The sequence below is a fragment of the Electrophorus electricus genome, chromosome 17 (genome assembly GCF_041902795.1).
Source record: "Electrophorus electricus isolate QZ-2024a chromosome 17, ASM4190279v1, whole genome shotgun sequence".
In the NCBI taxonomy this organism is placed as follows: domain Eukaryota; kingdom Metazoa; phylum Chordata; class Actinopteri; order Gymnotiformes; family Gymnotidae; genus Electrophorus; species Electrophorus electricus.
Window position 1 is genome coordinate 19,423,080 of NC_137513.1, and position 15,602 is coordinate 19,438,681.

The following is a 15,602-nucleotide window of genomic DNA, read 5'->3' on the forward strand; positions in this document are numbered from 1 at the left end:
TGATGAGGACATGCGTATAGTAATGTATACTGATGAGGACATGCGTATAGTAATGCCCACTGATGAGGACATGCGTATAGTAATGTATACTGATGAGGACATGCGTATAGTAATGTCCACTGATGAGGACAATCGTATATAGTAATGTCCACTGATGAGGACATGCGTATAGTAATGTCCACTGATGAGGACATGCGTATAGTAATGCCCACTGATGAGGACATGCGTATAGTAATGTCCACTGATGAGGACATGCGTATAGTAATGTCCACTGATGAGGACAATCGTATAGTAATGTATACTGATGAGGACATGCGTATAGTAATGTCCACTGATGAGGACATGCGTATAGTAATGTCCACTGATGAGGACATGCGTATAGTAATGTCCACTGATGAGGACATGCGTATAGTAATGTCCACTGATGAGGACATGCGTATAGTAATGTCCACTGATGAGGACATGCGTATAGTAATGCCCGTGCACTCACAGTAATAGACAATTAGGATAAAGACCACAAACACCTTATTTATTAACATATACAAACATCACATGGTATATCTTTTTATTCTCGGTACAGTTGGTACATGACAAAACCACACTAACCAGGGTGTTTCTGGAATGAGATCCTTGGGCTGTTTTAAATGAACATGCATCAGTTTTCAGGCAGCGCAATTACTGGACATGCAGCTTCACACTCCCTAACTGAACACAGAGGAAGATTTCAAAGTTTGTCAAGTGAATCAGAAAACCACAAATACGTGGGCTGGTTGGAGTTTCCTAGGCCCTGTAGCACTGCACCCGATGTTCATATGCAGTCCAACTAGCTTCTCACAAAGCCACAGCAAAACTGATTTCAGAATGTTTATCAAGTCATTGCCTTTGATCTTGACCCTGGTCAATTTACATGTAATTTTGCAATAAAAAATACTAGAAAAAAGGTTGAAGCTGCAGACTGATGCCAATGGAGATATATTGCATTCAGTCTAGCCTTAAAAAGAATTTTTCACACCATGTATTGCAAATCAGTTGAATAACATCAGTAACACAGTACACTATTAAAAATGCAAGTGCTGCATGGTTCAGTAATTTCTTTTGTCAAGCGTTGACTTAACAGGCTGCTCGTTTGCTGCTTGTGCCACCGACACAGACAGCTGTCAGCCGACTTGTTTGAGATGGCATTAAAAAAAGACTTTTACTGCTGAGTAGTTTTCAGCTACACAAGTTTACACAAATTTTGCTTATTGCACCTTTAATTCATATTGCATAGGATGTGCGCTGTCAACCAGCCCCTTCGTGCCCAGCCTCATTTTCTAAAAGGTAATGAAAAAGAAAATTATGAAATCGCCCAAACCACCTCAAAACACCGGTGGTGTTTCAAACCGGCTGTGAATAACTCCGTGTACATAAAGTACTCAGGACACAAACCACGGCGCATGGAGCCCGGTGAAAACCTTAGCGCCTGACAACGGTGTGCTTTCACTCTCTTTGTCTAAAATCACTGAAATGTGAAATTTGTGCTTTTTCAATCCACCTGAGAAATAAAAACAACAACAACAACAACAACAACAAAAAACCTCTCAAGGGAATCCGTCCCCCTTTCCTTTCTAGCCTGTATGTGGCTGCCTTGAGCGTGATGCACACTTCAGCATTCTTGACTCCCGCTGCAGGTGGAGGTCACGCCGGCTCTGGACAGAAACAGCTTGCCGCTGGGGCACACGCACACCTCGAACATGTTGTAGACTCCCTGAGAGTCCGCTGATGTTCCAGCCTCTCCAAGCGGTAAGAAAGGAAGTCGAACGGTCTCCGCATCTAAAACCAGCTGCAGAAAACATGCAAAAGGGAACCAGGACGATATAGTTTACGTGCTATTTAAATATTTACACATATCCTCGCACCAATAACAAAATTAAACCAATAGCACTTATAGCATAATAATCCAGTCACAGTTAAACATTTTTTCCCCTTTTTTTGTGCTCAAGCAAAGGCAAGTATGTGTATTGAAAGTTAATTGTTCAAGGAATGGTGTGACCACACAAGTTATTAAATACTTTACTATCAGATTCACTACACACACTGGAGCAAGCTAACGTTTAGTGCTTATTCACTTACGAGCCCCTCGGTTGAGTGTAAAATAACATCCAGACTCGACTTGGCCTCCGCGCCTGCGGCTGCTTTGATGAGAACGCCCTTAGGACCTTCCATGGTCAGGAACCTGGTCGGAGACTCCAGCCTGCGAGCGACACGGGGTTGAATGGTAATACTGATACACAACCACAAGGTGGCAGCACACGGCACAATATGCTGCAAAGCGACGGCATGACGTGTAAATCAACGAGCTCTATTCTTTTTAGATACACGAGGACTCTTTGGAGTGAATGTATTTATATGCCGGGCTCTAGAAACCCGCAAATGCTAACATTCGGTACAATGACTGAAAGCGACAGTAGCATTAACTACCAAATCTTGCTGAAACTGGGATGATGGAACAAAAGACACACTTTTGATGATCTAACACATGTAATAACAGGTGTTTATGTACCTCAGCTGTTCCTACAGGCGAAAATAGTAGCAAACAATCTTGGTGATTATCTTCACTTTTCATGGCTGATAGTTCTGCAGATAATATGTGAATGAACACACCTCCACGATCACAAGTTCATGCCTGCTCAGTTATCTCACACTCACCTAAGTTGTTTGAGAGCCTCTCCTTTGACCAGGGGGGTTTCAACAGAGTGTTCAAATAGTGCGCCTTCAGGACCTGTGGAACAGAAGGAGAACATCTCTGAAACACTGGCAGCTAACAGCTTCTCACAACGTCTCTCGGGTCTGACCGATGTGTACGGGCTTCTGTGTCACGGTTACTGATGGTTTCACCCTCGGTCTGGGACTGGAGACTGACACTAAAACAAATAACCAAAAAAACATTCAAACTACTAGTCTTCTAGTATCTCTCGTGTTGACAAATTATGTTGGTTTCTAGTAATATGTGATAAATGAAACACGACGAGATGTTTCCGTGTTTGGCTCTGTAGACTTCCTTCAGCTATTATAAATAGCAGAAGAAAGAAAAAAGAAAGAGAAACTTGAATAGCTCCGGGCTGCTTGAATGCTATTGCAGTATTGATGTACACTCACATGATGCTATTGCAGTATTGATGTACACTCACATGATGCTATTGCAGTATTGATGTACACTCACATGATGCTATTGCAGTATTGATGTACACTCACATGATGCTATTGCAGTATTGATGTACACTCACATGATGCTATTGCAGTATTGATGTACACTCACATGATGATATTGCAGTATTGATGTACACTCACATGATGCTATTGCAGTATTGATGTACACTCACATGCAAGACTGTGTCATGAAATATCAGATGCTGATATTGTTAAGGTACACTCAGTATTGCAGTATTGCAGATGTACACTCACATGATGCTATTGCAGTATGGCAGTATTGATGTACAATCACATGATGCTATTGCAGTATTAATGTACACTCACATGATGATATTGCAGTATTGATGTACACTCACATGATGCTATTGCAGTATTGATGTATACTCACATGATGACATTGCAGTATTGATGTACACTTGCATGATGATATTGCAGTATTGATGTATACTCACATTATGATATTGCAGTACTGATGTACACTCACATGATGCTATTGCAGTATTGATGTACACTCACATGATGATATTGCAGTATTGATGTACACTCACATGATATTGCAGTATTGATGTACACTCACATGATGCTATTGCAGTATTGATGTATACTCACATGATACTATTGCAGTATTGATATACACTCACATGATATTGCAGTATTGATGTACACTCACATGATGCTATTGCAGTATTGATGTACACTCACATGATGATATTGCAGTATTGATGTACACTCACATGATATTGCCGTATTGATGTACACTCACATGATATTGCAGTATTGATGTACACTCACATGATGCTATTGCAGTATTGATGTATACTCACATGATGCTATTGCAGTATTGATATACACTCACATGATATTGCAGTATTGATGTACACTTACATGATGCTACTGCAGTATTGATGTACACTCACATGCAAGACTGTGTCATGAAATATCAGATGCTGATATTGTTAAGGCCAGAGGCTTCTGCACAGGCACTGGTGTGGGTGTATCCGGTGCATAAACGTGACTGATGACAACTATGAATGGGAAGCAAACCAGTGCAGCACCAACACTTTTGTTGCATTTGGCTTCCACACTTGCTGCAAGGAGCTAGAACAGACCCTGCAGAGGCGTGTATGGGGAATGTCGGAGCAGAGCAGTACGGTTAAGGCCACTGGCATTCGTCTGACTGCAGATCAGCCAGGTGCCAGCTCTCTATCAGTCACTTTTAAAGCCGGTGACTTTGCTCCCAGCATTCGACTGAAGAGTGACCAGGCCATATGAAGGGAGTCCGCAGACGCCAGTCCACGGTGAGGGGCATATCTGCTAGCGCCGAACACAGCGAAGGATGCAAGGCACAGAAACAGCCCATGGAAAAGCTCGGTGTGTTATAATGAAACCATTTCCAAAACGAAATGATTATTTATAATAAAGTGAAACAATGAAGGGGACCAAATGAAACCTGTTTTACAGATTTTTTTCCCCTTAAAATCTGAAAAATTCAAGATTGACGTCAGAAGCATATTTGCACACAGATGTTTCCATACAGATGTGGCCAACAACAAACTGCATGTATGAAAATATGATTTTGAGAAATACCAGCAGTTCAACTTTTTCTCCACCCACATTTATCTTACTTTTTACATCACTCTACTTATCTAAATGTCTTTATCTGGGGAGGAGTGAATTTAAAGAATTGTGATAGAAAAACCACCAGTCATTGAGTTTCGAACCCCATTGGTGTTTGTGTGTGACTGTGCCAGGCGCTCCAGAGCGGACAGACCCATAGGTTTATCTTGGCTCTTAATGCCAGTGGTACCTGTAATTCTGAGCTTGCCTGTCCCCACAATTGCTTCTTTGGAATCAGCATAAAACAGAGCGCTATCACTGCTTGAGCTGACGGTGAAGTGCTGTCCAAAGGCCTTTGCTTGTCCTGGACCTGAGATACACACCAGACAAAGCAAGACAGTTTGCATCAATACCCACAACTGAACACACTGCTACAACAAGACATAACTTCATAACTGAGTAGCATTTGTACAGCATGAGTCTGAGTATGTCTGGGTTAAAGGTTTGCTCAGAATCCAGTAAAGATGTCCTGGGTCTGAGTGTAACTTTGTCCTTCTCAGTAATGAAGAACACACTGGCTGTGAACTTTGGTTAAAATCACCTCAGGCAAATATAGTCATTAGAATTTGCTACAATTGGCCATTGAGACGGACTGTACATTACCCGTTTTAATGCATTATCGTCCAGGGTAACTATTTCACTAATTAAGTCATTTGTCCCTGATATAGCTGCATGCCTCTTCTCTCTGTGTATTCCTCCTCAGATCTCTCAGCATAAGAGCCTTCAGTCTCATAAATAGGCCAATTTGAAGTTAATGCCATGAGCCTCAGACAGCATCACTGGGATCCAAAATGCAGAGTGACGGCAAAGAATGAAGTAGAAGGAACGCTAAGATTATTCGTGAATGAAGAAAGTTCTGCCTTGAAGAAATTTTAGTGGGAATGACACTGGTACAAAGCTACCCAAAACATTCCCTCGAAGGCCACCTGGCATGAACAGAGCAGAGCACAATGTACATGGAGTCACGGTGTGTGTGTGTGTGTGTGTGTGTGTGTGTGTGTGTGTGGGGGGGATGCCTTCATACCTACAGATACACTTCCTGTTACATCACCATTGGCATTGCGAGCATTGAGAGTCACATTATCACTGGAGTGCATGACCAGAGCTGAGTCCTTTAAGAAAACAGCAGCGCTTCGGTGAGTGACATCGATTTGTGGAAAACAGAGTTTTGTACAAATGTACATGCTAACACTGAACATACCGAATTATTTGCATGTGAAATAAACTAATGGATTAACTCAAAAGATCGAATGTCCAGTCTCTTGACTGCTGTGAGATTGTTTCTGTTACAAAAAGATAAAACTCTTCCATTTCAATGTAATGTATAAAACCCAAAGAAATTCAACCACAACGCACTAATCTAAAACCATGGGATGTTAACCACAGGAGCAGCAGTAAATGTTCCCAGCTGCTCATGTTCATGAGCCATACATGGTCTTCCACAGCTTGTGGTGTGAGAACAAGGCAATGTTTGCATGTGCCAAAAGCGGTTCTTTCCTTCCATGACCAAACTCTGGGTGGACCAAAAAACCCATCTAAAAAGCCATCATCTCTCCCTGAATGCTGGCCTTAGGTGCTGAGAATGAGAATGTACCAGTAGTACAGCAGCAAATGTACAACGACAATCTGTCAAACACACCATATTCAGAAATCACCTCTCACACCAACAGTGTCTGAGTGATTATTTTGTCCAGAAAGGCCACACCGATGCAGAACGAAATGAAACGACTGCGCAGGATGGTCCACATACTTCCCGGGAGTGGATGTCCTGGGCGTACAGGGGAAAGAGGAATTCGGACTCGCCCTCCAGCCTCAGTCCGTCTGCAGACACCTGGAGATATCCCATGCCTCCCTGCGCACGCCAAAGACATGAAACTGCGTGTTGGGTCAGGATGGGAGTATGGAGAGATGAGTGAGTGAAGCTCGACAGGTGTTGGACGGGCACTCAGACCGCACTTACTGTATTAAACCACGTCACTCTCAAGATCCAGATCGTGAGGCCAAAGTTCACAACCAGGATGATGATGAGAAGGAGGACAAACAGATACAAGCATCGTTTCCTCCAGCCGTAGATGCCGATCCTGTAGACGTGTTCAGTTTCTGTTGCTGGGACAGCAGTATCATTCAAAGTGGTAACATACTGTTCACGCACCATCTGTTAAGGGACACACACACAATGACACATAAAACGCTCGATGGATCATGTAGTTTGACATAACAGGTTGATGCGTTTATATTCTGTAGATGTCTGGTGTGCAGCTACATTATCTGCACCTCCTGTATATCCAGCGCCTGCTCCTGAAATACTCCCAGCGTGCAAAGCTCCTAACCCCAGTATAACAAATCCTTCTCTAGTGCTGAGATGTCCCCAAAGATTGACTCAGTCTAGTTTGCATTACGTTAGGGTTGGAAACAAAGAAAGGTAGAGCTCCAGTTGGCCCGCAGCAGAGCTGTTTCCGAGCACAGCAGCCTTATTAACTGTTAGAAAAATCGAACTCTACAGGACAGGATGCAGCTGGCTCAGACAACAGAAAAATAAAGGCTTTATTTTTTCATGCAAGCTTGCAATAAACAGCTAACAAGGCAAAATGTCCATTAAAAATGTTACCTAACGAAAAATATATAGAACTAAATGTTCATTAGCGACAGCGGGGAGCCTACGTAGAGTTCTGAAGCAGGTTTTATTAGCATTTATCACAGGATGAGGACAGCAAAACATTTCAACCTTGAAATAATGAGGACTGCTGGATTGAGAAGGAAAAGCAAACAGGAAAATGTATGCAGACAGATAACAGCAGCAAGCAAAGCAAAAATGATACTTGTCCTGAAACCAGTATATTACTGAGTAAGTGTGAAATCTGGACACACGTATTCATTGATGTTAGTGAGTTAATAAATAAATGACATTAATTAAAAAGGAAGGTCAGTGACACTTTCATATTATGACTTAATGTTGGTTAATATGGGTTAATGTGACTTATGATTTAATATTGGTTAAGGTGGCTTTATATGGTTAAATATGGGTTAATGTGGCTTAATGTGGGTTAGTATGGGTTAATATAACTTAATATGGGTTAATATGGGTTATAGTGTCCTACTAAATGTTTTAAACTAACTGTCAAATTATACTTCAGTCATTCCACATGCAATGGATCACTGACAAGAATCCTAATCATCAAATGCCTCAAAAGTTGTTGTGGCTTCTGAGTTTCTGATATTTTATGTCTTTTGGCCAAAGAATGTTGGCTAGGATGTTCTAGTCCAGGCTACTGGGGAACCAGTGAGCTGTTTCCATCAAAAACGTCTGAAAAGTATTCAGGTTTCCAAAGTTGTTATGACAATGTTCCACCTTCTACCTTACACTTTGTAGACTGTACAGGCATCACAAACATTTTGTGCAAAAATGTATTTTTTAGTTTTTTTAAATAAATAATAATAACAATTTTTTAAAAACTCAATAAAACTGTTTTGTATTAAGTGAGCGCACTAACTGAGCCACACCAAGATCCTCCTGTCACGCAAGCACGAGCTCCTCGTCATAGCAACCAGAAACCGCTCCCTTTGGAATGAGGAATTATGGGTAGAATGTTCTTCATGGATGGATGTTATGGTTTAGATTCGTAATGAAATGTCTGATGTAGACATGTAGAGAAATGTAAAGAAGGAATTTTGTATTTCTTCTCCAGTTTCTGGAGAGATGCCATATAGGTTATAAAAACAAAGAATGACCAAGAACCTCCAGTGATTTGTTTTTTCATTCTAGTAACACTTCACAGGGGCTGAGAAGGCTTGACTGTGGAATCTGGGATTACCCATGCAGCCTGTGTGGTGTTACATGTTAATTGTTACTATGTTGTTGTCTGTGTGGTGTTACACGTTAATTGTAACCATGTTGTTGTCTGTGTGGTGTTACATGTTAATTGTTCCCACAGTCAAGCTACACTATAGTTAAAAGGTTGAAAGATTTATTAACTGGGAAAATGTGTTACCGTTCTCCACTGGTAAGGACGACACTGCGGGATATTTGCTACGGCAATGCCCTGACCATCCATACATCAGTCATGTGACCAACCACTAGCAGCCAAATTTAAATTTAATAACAGGTAAGGAAAAATTTAAATATCATAAAGCAGTGATATGGGCTAGAGTATAATTACACTATGAAATTACATACAAGATCCAAAACAATACTAATAACATTTAAAATATGCATAATGTAAGCATCTGATTCAAGGATCATTTAAATTAATGATCAATAAGTGAGAATAGAAGGAGTTTTCAGAGTTATCTGACACTGAGGTTTTTAAATCATTCAGAAAAGATGGGATATTCAAGTGAGATTAAATCTTGGCTTCTGATAAAGTGAATTTATTTCAAAACCTTTTGTTTTTCAGAAGCCTTTCTACATAAGATCTGTTTCTGCTGAAAGCCATAATCTTCCACTTTTGTATTGATAAAAACTGTTATAATTCTTCGTTCCCTGTTTTGCCAAGTCAACTAAGAGTCGCAAATGATGTCCAGATGATATGGGCGTTACATTGTGGATTAATAATATTAAGGCAACTAACGTTTCCCGAAACCACGGCGATCCCAATGTAAATGGTGGAATCAGATGTTCATATGAACTGCGTATGTACAGGGAAAACCATCTCTGTAGTCACAGCCAGTGTGGACAGACTAATTAAAAGTTCTCAGAGTGTTTTTTTTATTCCCGCCCAAGCTTTCTAGCAGGTAAAAATGCAAAATAGGATGTTGTACTTTTATGTCTCCCCACACTTTTTTCAGCATGCGCATGCATGCGTGAGACTACAGAAGGTTTAATCTCCTGTGGAAAGTCGCCTGCCCACTACAAATCGTAATCGACACATTTTTCCACGGCCTTGCAACTGTGAACTCATATATTCCTCGTGACAGCAGCAGATGCTTGAGTGTAGCTCCATAACATAAAAGGGTTCTGCTTTCCGGAAGCACACTGCATGCACGCTGATTGGCCACCTTTCTTCTCTTTTCCTGGTCCTATTGCAGGTGAAGACATTTCAAAAGGGACGATAAACACCGTCCAGCCAGTGAAGATAAAACCAGCCCATTTCCGAGGGTCATGGCCGACGCAGGAAACAAAGCCTCCCAGACTACTGGATATGGAATATCTCTGCTAAGCAGAATCCAGTCCACCCTCTGCTTCTCTCACACGTGCTTTATGCTTTAAATAAATGACAGTGACGAATATTCTCAATTTCGCATGAGGACAATACAAGCAGGGTGAGGCACTAATCTCCAATCTCCCTCTCGGGGAAAACGCTCCTCTGCAGTACATAAAGCAGTTAAGTTTAGGACACTGTTGTTCTCTCAGAGACCATAACACACTGGCGCATACAGGACAGCACAATTGTTAAGAAGCTCAATCCTTTAACATGTAATAGACAGCAATCATTTGCCAGCAACAATGAAGATTCATTGCAATACCAAGTTTGAAGGAAAGGCTTTGTAGTGTGCATGGAAAAATATGAGGAAAGCCTGCAGGTTTCAATTCCAAACCAACATTCCCATGGCAACTCATCCAAACATTCCTTGGTTTGGGGTCAGATACTCACATTTTCCTAACGTCTCTCAGCAAGCCTTTATAGGTATATATACACCCCTCTTAAATACAAGTAAAAACAAAAATGAAAGCCAGATAAAATAATATTCTTTTGAAAATCTCAGTAGCTTTCTGAATTCCTCAATTGTTGCCTGCTCCCTAAATTCTAACCCAAAAGGTTTAGACATAAGCACACTGTTTGTGCCTCTTTTACATTAGTGTCCCTAGCAACATGCTCTCTATTTCTCCTTCGTTCTGACAAGAAATTATTACAACCCGCTGAACACCGTCTTCCCAAACTACAGGACTCTGACATTAATTGAGATTCCAGGCTCCTTGTGGTGGCAAAGCTTGACCTGATCAAGTACCGCAGTAGCCTGTGGAGATTTCCTTGGTCTGATATTGCTCCTTTCTTCTCCATATGGAGCTGCAAGAATACAAGCAGTTATGGCAGGGGGCGAACACGGCGCCGCGAGGAGTTCAGGGAGGTGCTGAGGCGACACCACAAGCCCCGTGAGGTTTTTGCTCTTCCAGGTCTAATCACGCTGTCTGCATAACTCTTCTGAGCTGTAATACCACAGCCCACTAAAAATAGGCCTGGGACTATGGACCTAATTTTAAAAGGAACTGAAGAACACCAGGAGTGTTTACAATAATGTACCAGAGAAAGAGCCAAACAGAAAGTAGCATTTGAGAACAGAGCCCTCAGACATACTGTACTACACATCGCTTTCCATGGAAAAGTTTCTTGGAGGAAAGAAAAAAGAAAATCCTACTACAGCTTCTGACATGTTTTGTTAATTACACATGAAAATAGTGTTATTCAGAAAGCAGCTCAAACACACACATCGTCAGTGGCTATCAGTCTCGAAACATAAGACAAAGCACTGTTACGCGACTTTACAGGCAGCCTCCGTGAGAGCAGGAGAGAGGAGAGACAGGCGTGCTTACCATGTCTGCACAGCCGACCCTTCCACTGCGGCTGGTGCGAGCTTCCGTGGAGCAACACTGGCAGCGGCAGAGTGCTCCCGCTTGTCTGTCCGTCAACCCCTCAACAGCTGCCTCTCATAAATCTGATTCTGGATCAGGCCCAGACACCACTCACAAGGAGGGACTCACCCCCCCACCTCCACGCCCCCCCCCCCCCTGCAACCACTTCCTCCTCCCAGAAATGCCCTCTCCAATTTCCAAATCAAAGTTGCCTAGCTGTGCACCAGCCTGGTAGTCCGGTGGCCATCTGAGGGTGCAGTCAGCAGGGAGATAGGGAAAGCGAGGTGGTTTGAAGCTTCTCCATAGGAGGGAGGGAAAAGGGGGTCAGACGTTCTGTTTGCGGGGAAAGATCTGCCCTTCTACTGACTCACACAGTGAGTGACTCACTCTCTAAGCATGAGTTCGGATTCTGCAACTGAAGTTAGCGCTTCTCTAATAAGGGTTTGGTGCTGGTTTTCCAGGGAGCTCTCTAAGCTGACAAAAAGTCCAGCCCATTGGGAGAAGAAGTGAATGACTTGACAGGTCATCCTAAACCAAGAGGGAATATTAATAGAAATGTCTGTGATAGAGGTAATCACATGTCTGTTCTGCAAAAGAACACGGGGTCGGATACAGTAGGTGATCTATGCAGTGTGCTGTGGTGCACTCAAAGATTTCAATCAAGGGTGAGATTATTTTTACAAACACTGTCAAAAATTTAAAATGCTCTTATTTAAAAGGATTTTTTTTTTTTTGTGCAAGTTTGGTTGTGCCCATCCTAAAGGAAAGGTTATAGCAGCAGAAAGCTACAATATCAATTAGCTGCTTTGTTCAACAGCTTGTGTTCCTGGAACCCCAGATGAATCAGACCTGGTGATAAATCAAATTCGGTGATGAATCAGACATGGTGAATGAATCAGACACAGAGATGAATCAGAAACAGAGATGAATCGGAAACGGAGATGAATCAAACATGGTGAATGAATCAGACATGTTGATGAATCAGTCACCCTAAATGAATCAGACATGGTGATGAATCAGTCACCTTGAATGAATCAAACATGGTGATGAATCAAACACCCTGAATGAATCAGACATGGTAATGAATCAGACCTGATGATGAATCAAGCACCCTGAATTAATTAGACAAGGTGATGAATCAGACCCTGTGATGAATCAGAAACCTCAAATGAATAAAACATGGTGATGAATCAGACCTAGTGATGAATCAGACACCCTGAATGAATCAGACATGGTGATGAATCAGACCTGGTGCCTGTTCCTGTGCTGTCAGCTCGACATTCTCCACTAGCTTACAACACTTCAAATAACATCTAAATGTAGCTCTAGGGAGTTGTGGGACACAGGATCCATGTGCCGGGTCGCTGAGATGTTCTAGGACATGTAGAGAGGTCAAACACAAGAGTAGGCAGGGTTACAGGAGCAAACCTATTCTCGAACAGAAGCACGCTGATCAAAGACAAACACAGGAGAACGTTGTAATCAGAAGATCAGATCAAAGTAATAAGGAGGCTTGGCCAGGGTGGAGTCAGAGCTGGGGTAGACCAGTCAGAAAAGCAGGGTTCATGTGTGACAGAGCCTTCCCCTCTATTAATGTGACGCTCCCAAAACATAAAAATAGCAGCCAATCACATGGAGGTGGACATGGTCTATTGGGATAGCGCTATGGCAACAAGTGGGAGAGAGAGCAGGGCCACCAGGTGGCGCTGCGGGTGCCAGCATATGAAGACTCACAGGGGCAGCATGGGTAGCTGGAATGCCACAGATGCCTGTGTGTTGACATTAGAGCCAGGCACCGGAGCAGGATATTGATCATGAGAGAGAAATAAGAGGGACAGGACCGAGAGCTTGGGGTCAGTGGAAGACCAGTCCCAGCTGCCGTGACTGGGACTGGACTGCAAATAGCACCTGAAGCACTAAGAGCATCGGGGGGTGAGGAGCTGAGGTGGGCAGGGGTGGGCTCTAAGGATGACTGGTCAGGATGCCCAGGTCAGCAGACTGGCTGATAGGTCCGCACATCAGCACTCAGGCCAGGCCCTTCACAGCCCACGTGATCCTAGACCATCTCCCGCTGTGCCAGGCTCTTGGCAGCAGGTGGCACCACATCCCCAGCGCCGCAGGTAGTCATCACTGTCAGAAAGCTGTGATCCAACCCTAGTCGAATAGGGACTGGCACGGGACTGCCTAACCACATCCTGAACTCTGTGTCATTAATTCATGCATGTTGGGAAAGAAACATGTTGGGTTAAAAATACGAAAATTTTTCCAAACCTTCAACAACAGGACGGTCACATACAGCCGTTATGCAAAGCAGGAAAAAATGACAACCTGAAGTTCACCCAGGTTCTGGAAACAAGGTGACAGGAGCGAAGACTACGCATCTGTCAGAGGAAGCAGTCACAGCGAGCGTCCTGGGGCGGCTTCTCTAGCCACCCTGGAGGTGGAGCAGTGCAGTGACAAATGGAACAGCTGAAGGCATCCATCAGCTGCTGACCCTACACCCTACGCACAGCCCACACCACAGGCCCCAAGCCCTGGGGGTGCTCGGCCAGTACGGGCTCTCAGCACAAGCTGTAGTTTCATAAGTCATAAAGACAGCGCCAGGGGCAGTCAGGACCTCATCAACAGCCAGCCTGTAGCCAAAGCCAGCAGATACACAGTGAATCCTTAATGAGGACACATTGAGTCCAGCCAGAAAAATGTCCTCGACTCAGTGTATCACGTAAAACTCAGAAATGCACATACTCTGCCCAACATTGAGACAGCAATGTCAGAGATGGTTTGGCAAATATTCACGTTTGTTAAATTAAAAATGAACACATGGGTGTAGGCAAAATTACATTATGTGATATATTTTAATGTTTAAAGAATAACACCACTTTGTGTTTTATCTCAATTTATGTGAGCATAAATATTGGGACAAATTTAATTAAAGCGACAAAAATGCTGGAAAAAAGGTGAGCATGTCCATGTTACTGCAGTGGCTCAAAACATTTAGACATTTTACATTTAAACTAACATTTTAATAAATGTACATTTTATATATGGAAAAGTAACAATCTAATGAACAGTGAACTGTGATAAACTAAGACGCCGTGTGAAAGCAGATTTCAAACCAGACAAGGCGTCTAAGATAATTACATGGAAGAAATGATGCAATGCTAAATGAGTGTGGCATTGTGTGGAACTATTTAAGGTTTGTTTATGCTTCATTTTATACAAGAACGGTGACGCTAAGTAAACATAACGTGGGGATAACGAGGAGGACAGTGGGGTAAAGTGGGGTAAAGGCTGTCGAGAGGACGGGCAGCACACATCAGCCCTGCTCGGACTGGACACCACACTACAATGTTTACCATTGCTATGCAAGCTCTGCGCAGAGATAACATCACACTAGTAATAATTAAGCTAAAAATGAGTAAATAAGTTAATCCAAATTTTGAAAATTAAATAGACTGGCCTTAAGTAAACATTCCTGGGTTTTTTCTGTGTTCTCTGTCTCAATCCTTCATTTATTATCCAATTTTCTAATAAAGAAATGACTCAATTCGTAAAATAATTATCTCCAAGTGAGGGATCCAAAGGTGCAAAGGTGTCTAACTGTAAGGCCACAGCAATGTACCAGTTTACCCAGCTGAAACTCACTCTCATCAGCTCGCTGAAGGTTTGGCTATTAGCTGACATAGCTGAGCTGACTCCAGTGTTTAAAACTATGCACATGAAGCAAGAAAAAAACCAAAAAAACCAAAAACAACCTGATTTCATTACATTTCATTTCTTACCATTAACAATCAACCTTCACAAAATAGACTAAATTAAGACTAAAAGTAAACTTGAATACTGTAAAAAAAACAAAAAAACTGTGAAGCAACTTGCTTTGACTTTCATGTACTTTATTACACCAATTTACTTAACAAATCAATGTTAAGATGAGCATAACAAAATAAAGAATGCCAGATCAGTCCTGAATTCTTCACAACCAAGCTCAGCCAGCGTGCCGTTATCTTTAACCTCTCAGACAGCACAACAGGACTGATAAGCATGGCTAGGCATGTCTTTGCAGAGCTTATCGTACGCAGCCCTGTGGAAAAGCAACCGGTTAGTAAGCTTGTCTGTCACCTTCAGACCGATGACAGGAGACACAGGCGCTTTAGAAGATGTGTGTTCTGAATCTGCGATGATATTGAAAAGCTCATTCAAATAGATTATTTAACATATCTTCATT

General features: G+C 42.4%; 1 protein-coding gene across 1 annotated transcript; it reads right to left on the minus strand.

The window, feature by feature from the left end:
• Window positions 1–508: 508 nt before the first annotated feature.
• sgcg (sarcoglycan, gamma) lies at window positions 509–11,499 on the minus strand. The gene is made up of 8 exons (XM_027012018.3): window positions 11,339–11,499; window positions 6,770–6,964; window positions 6,560–6,661; window positions 5,834–5,921; window positions 5,000–5,119; window positions 2,689–2,761; window positions 2,113–2,233; window positions 509–1,822 (listed from the first exon to the last, which is right to left on the minus strand). Exons 1-8 carry the CDS (start codon window positions 11,339–11,341, stop codon window positions 1,646–1,648), a joined length of 879 nt encoding a protein of 292 aa, XP_026867819.1. The 5' UTR covers window positions 11,342–11,499; the 3' UTR covers window positions 509–1,645.
• Window positions 11,500–15,602: the final 4,103 nt, after the last annotated feature.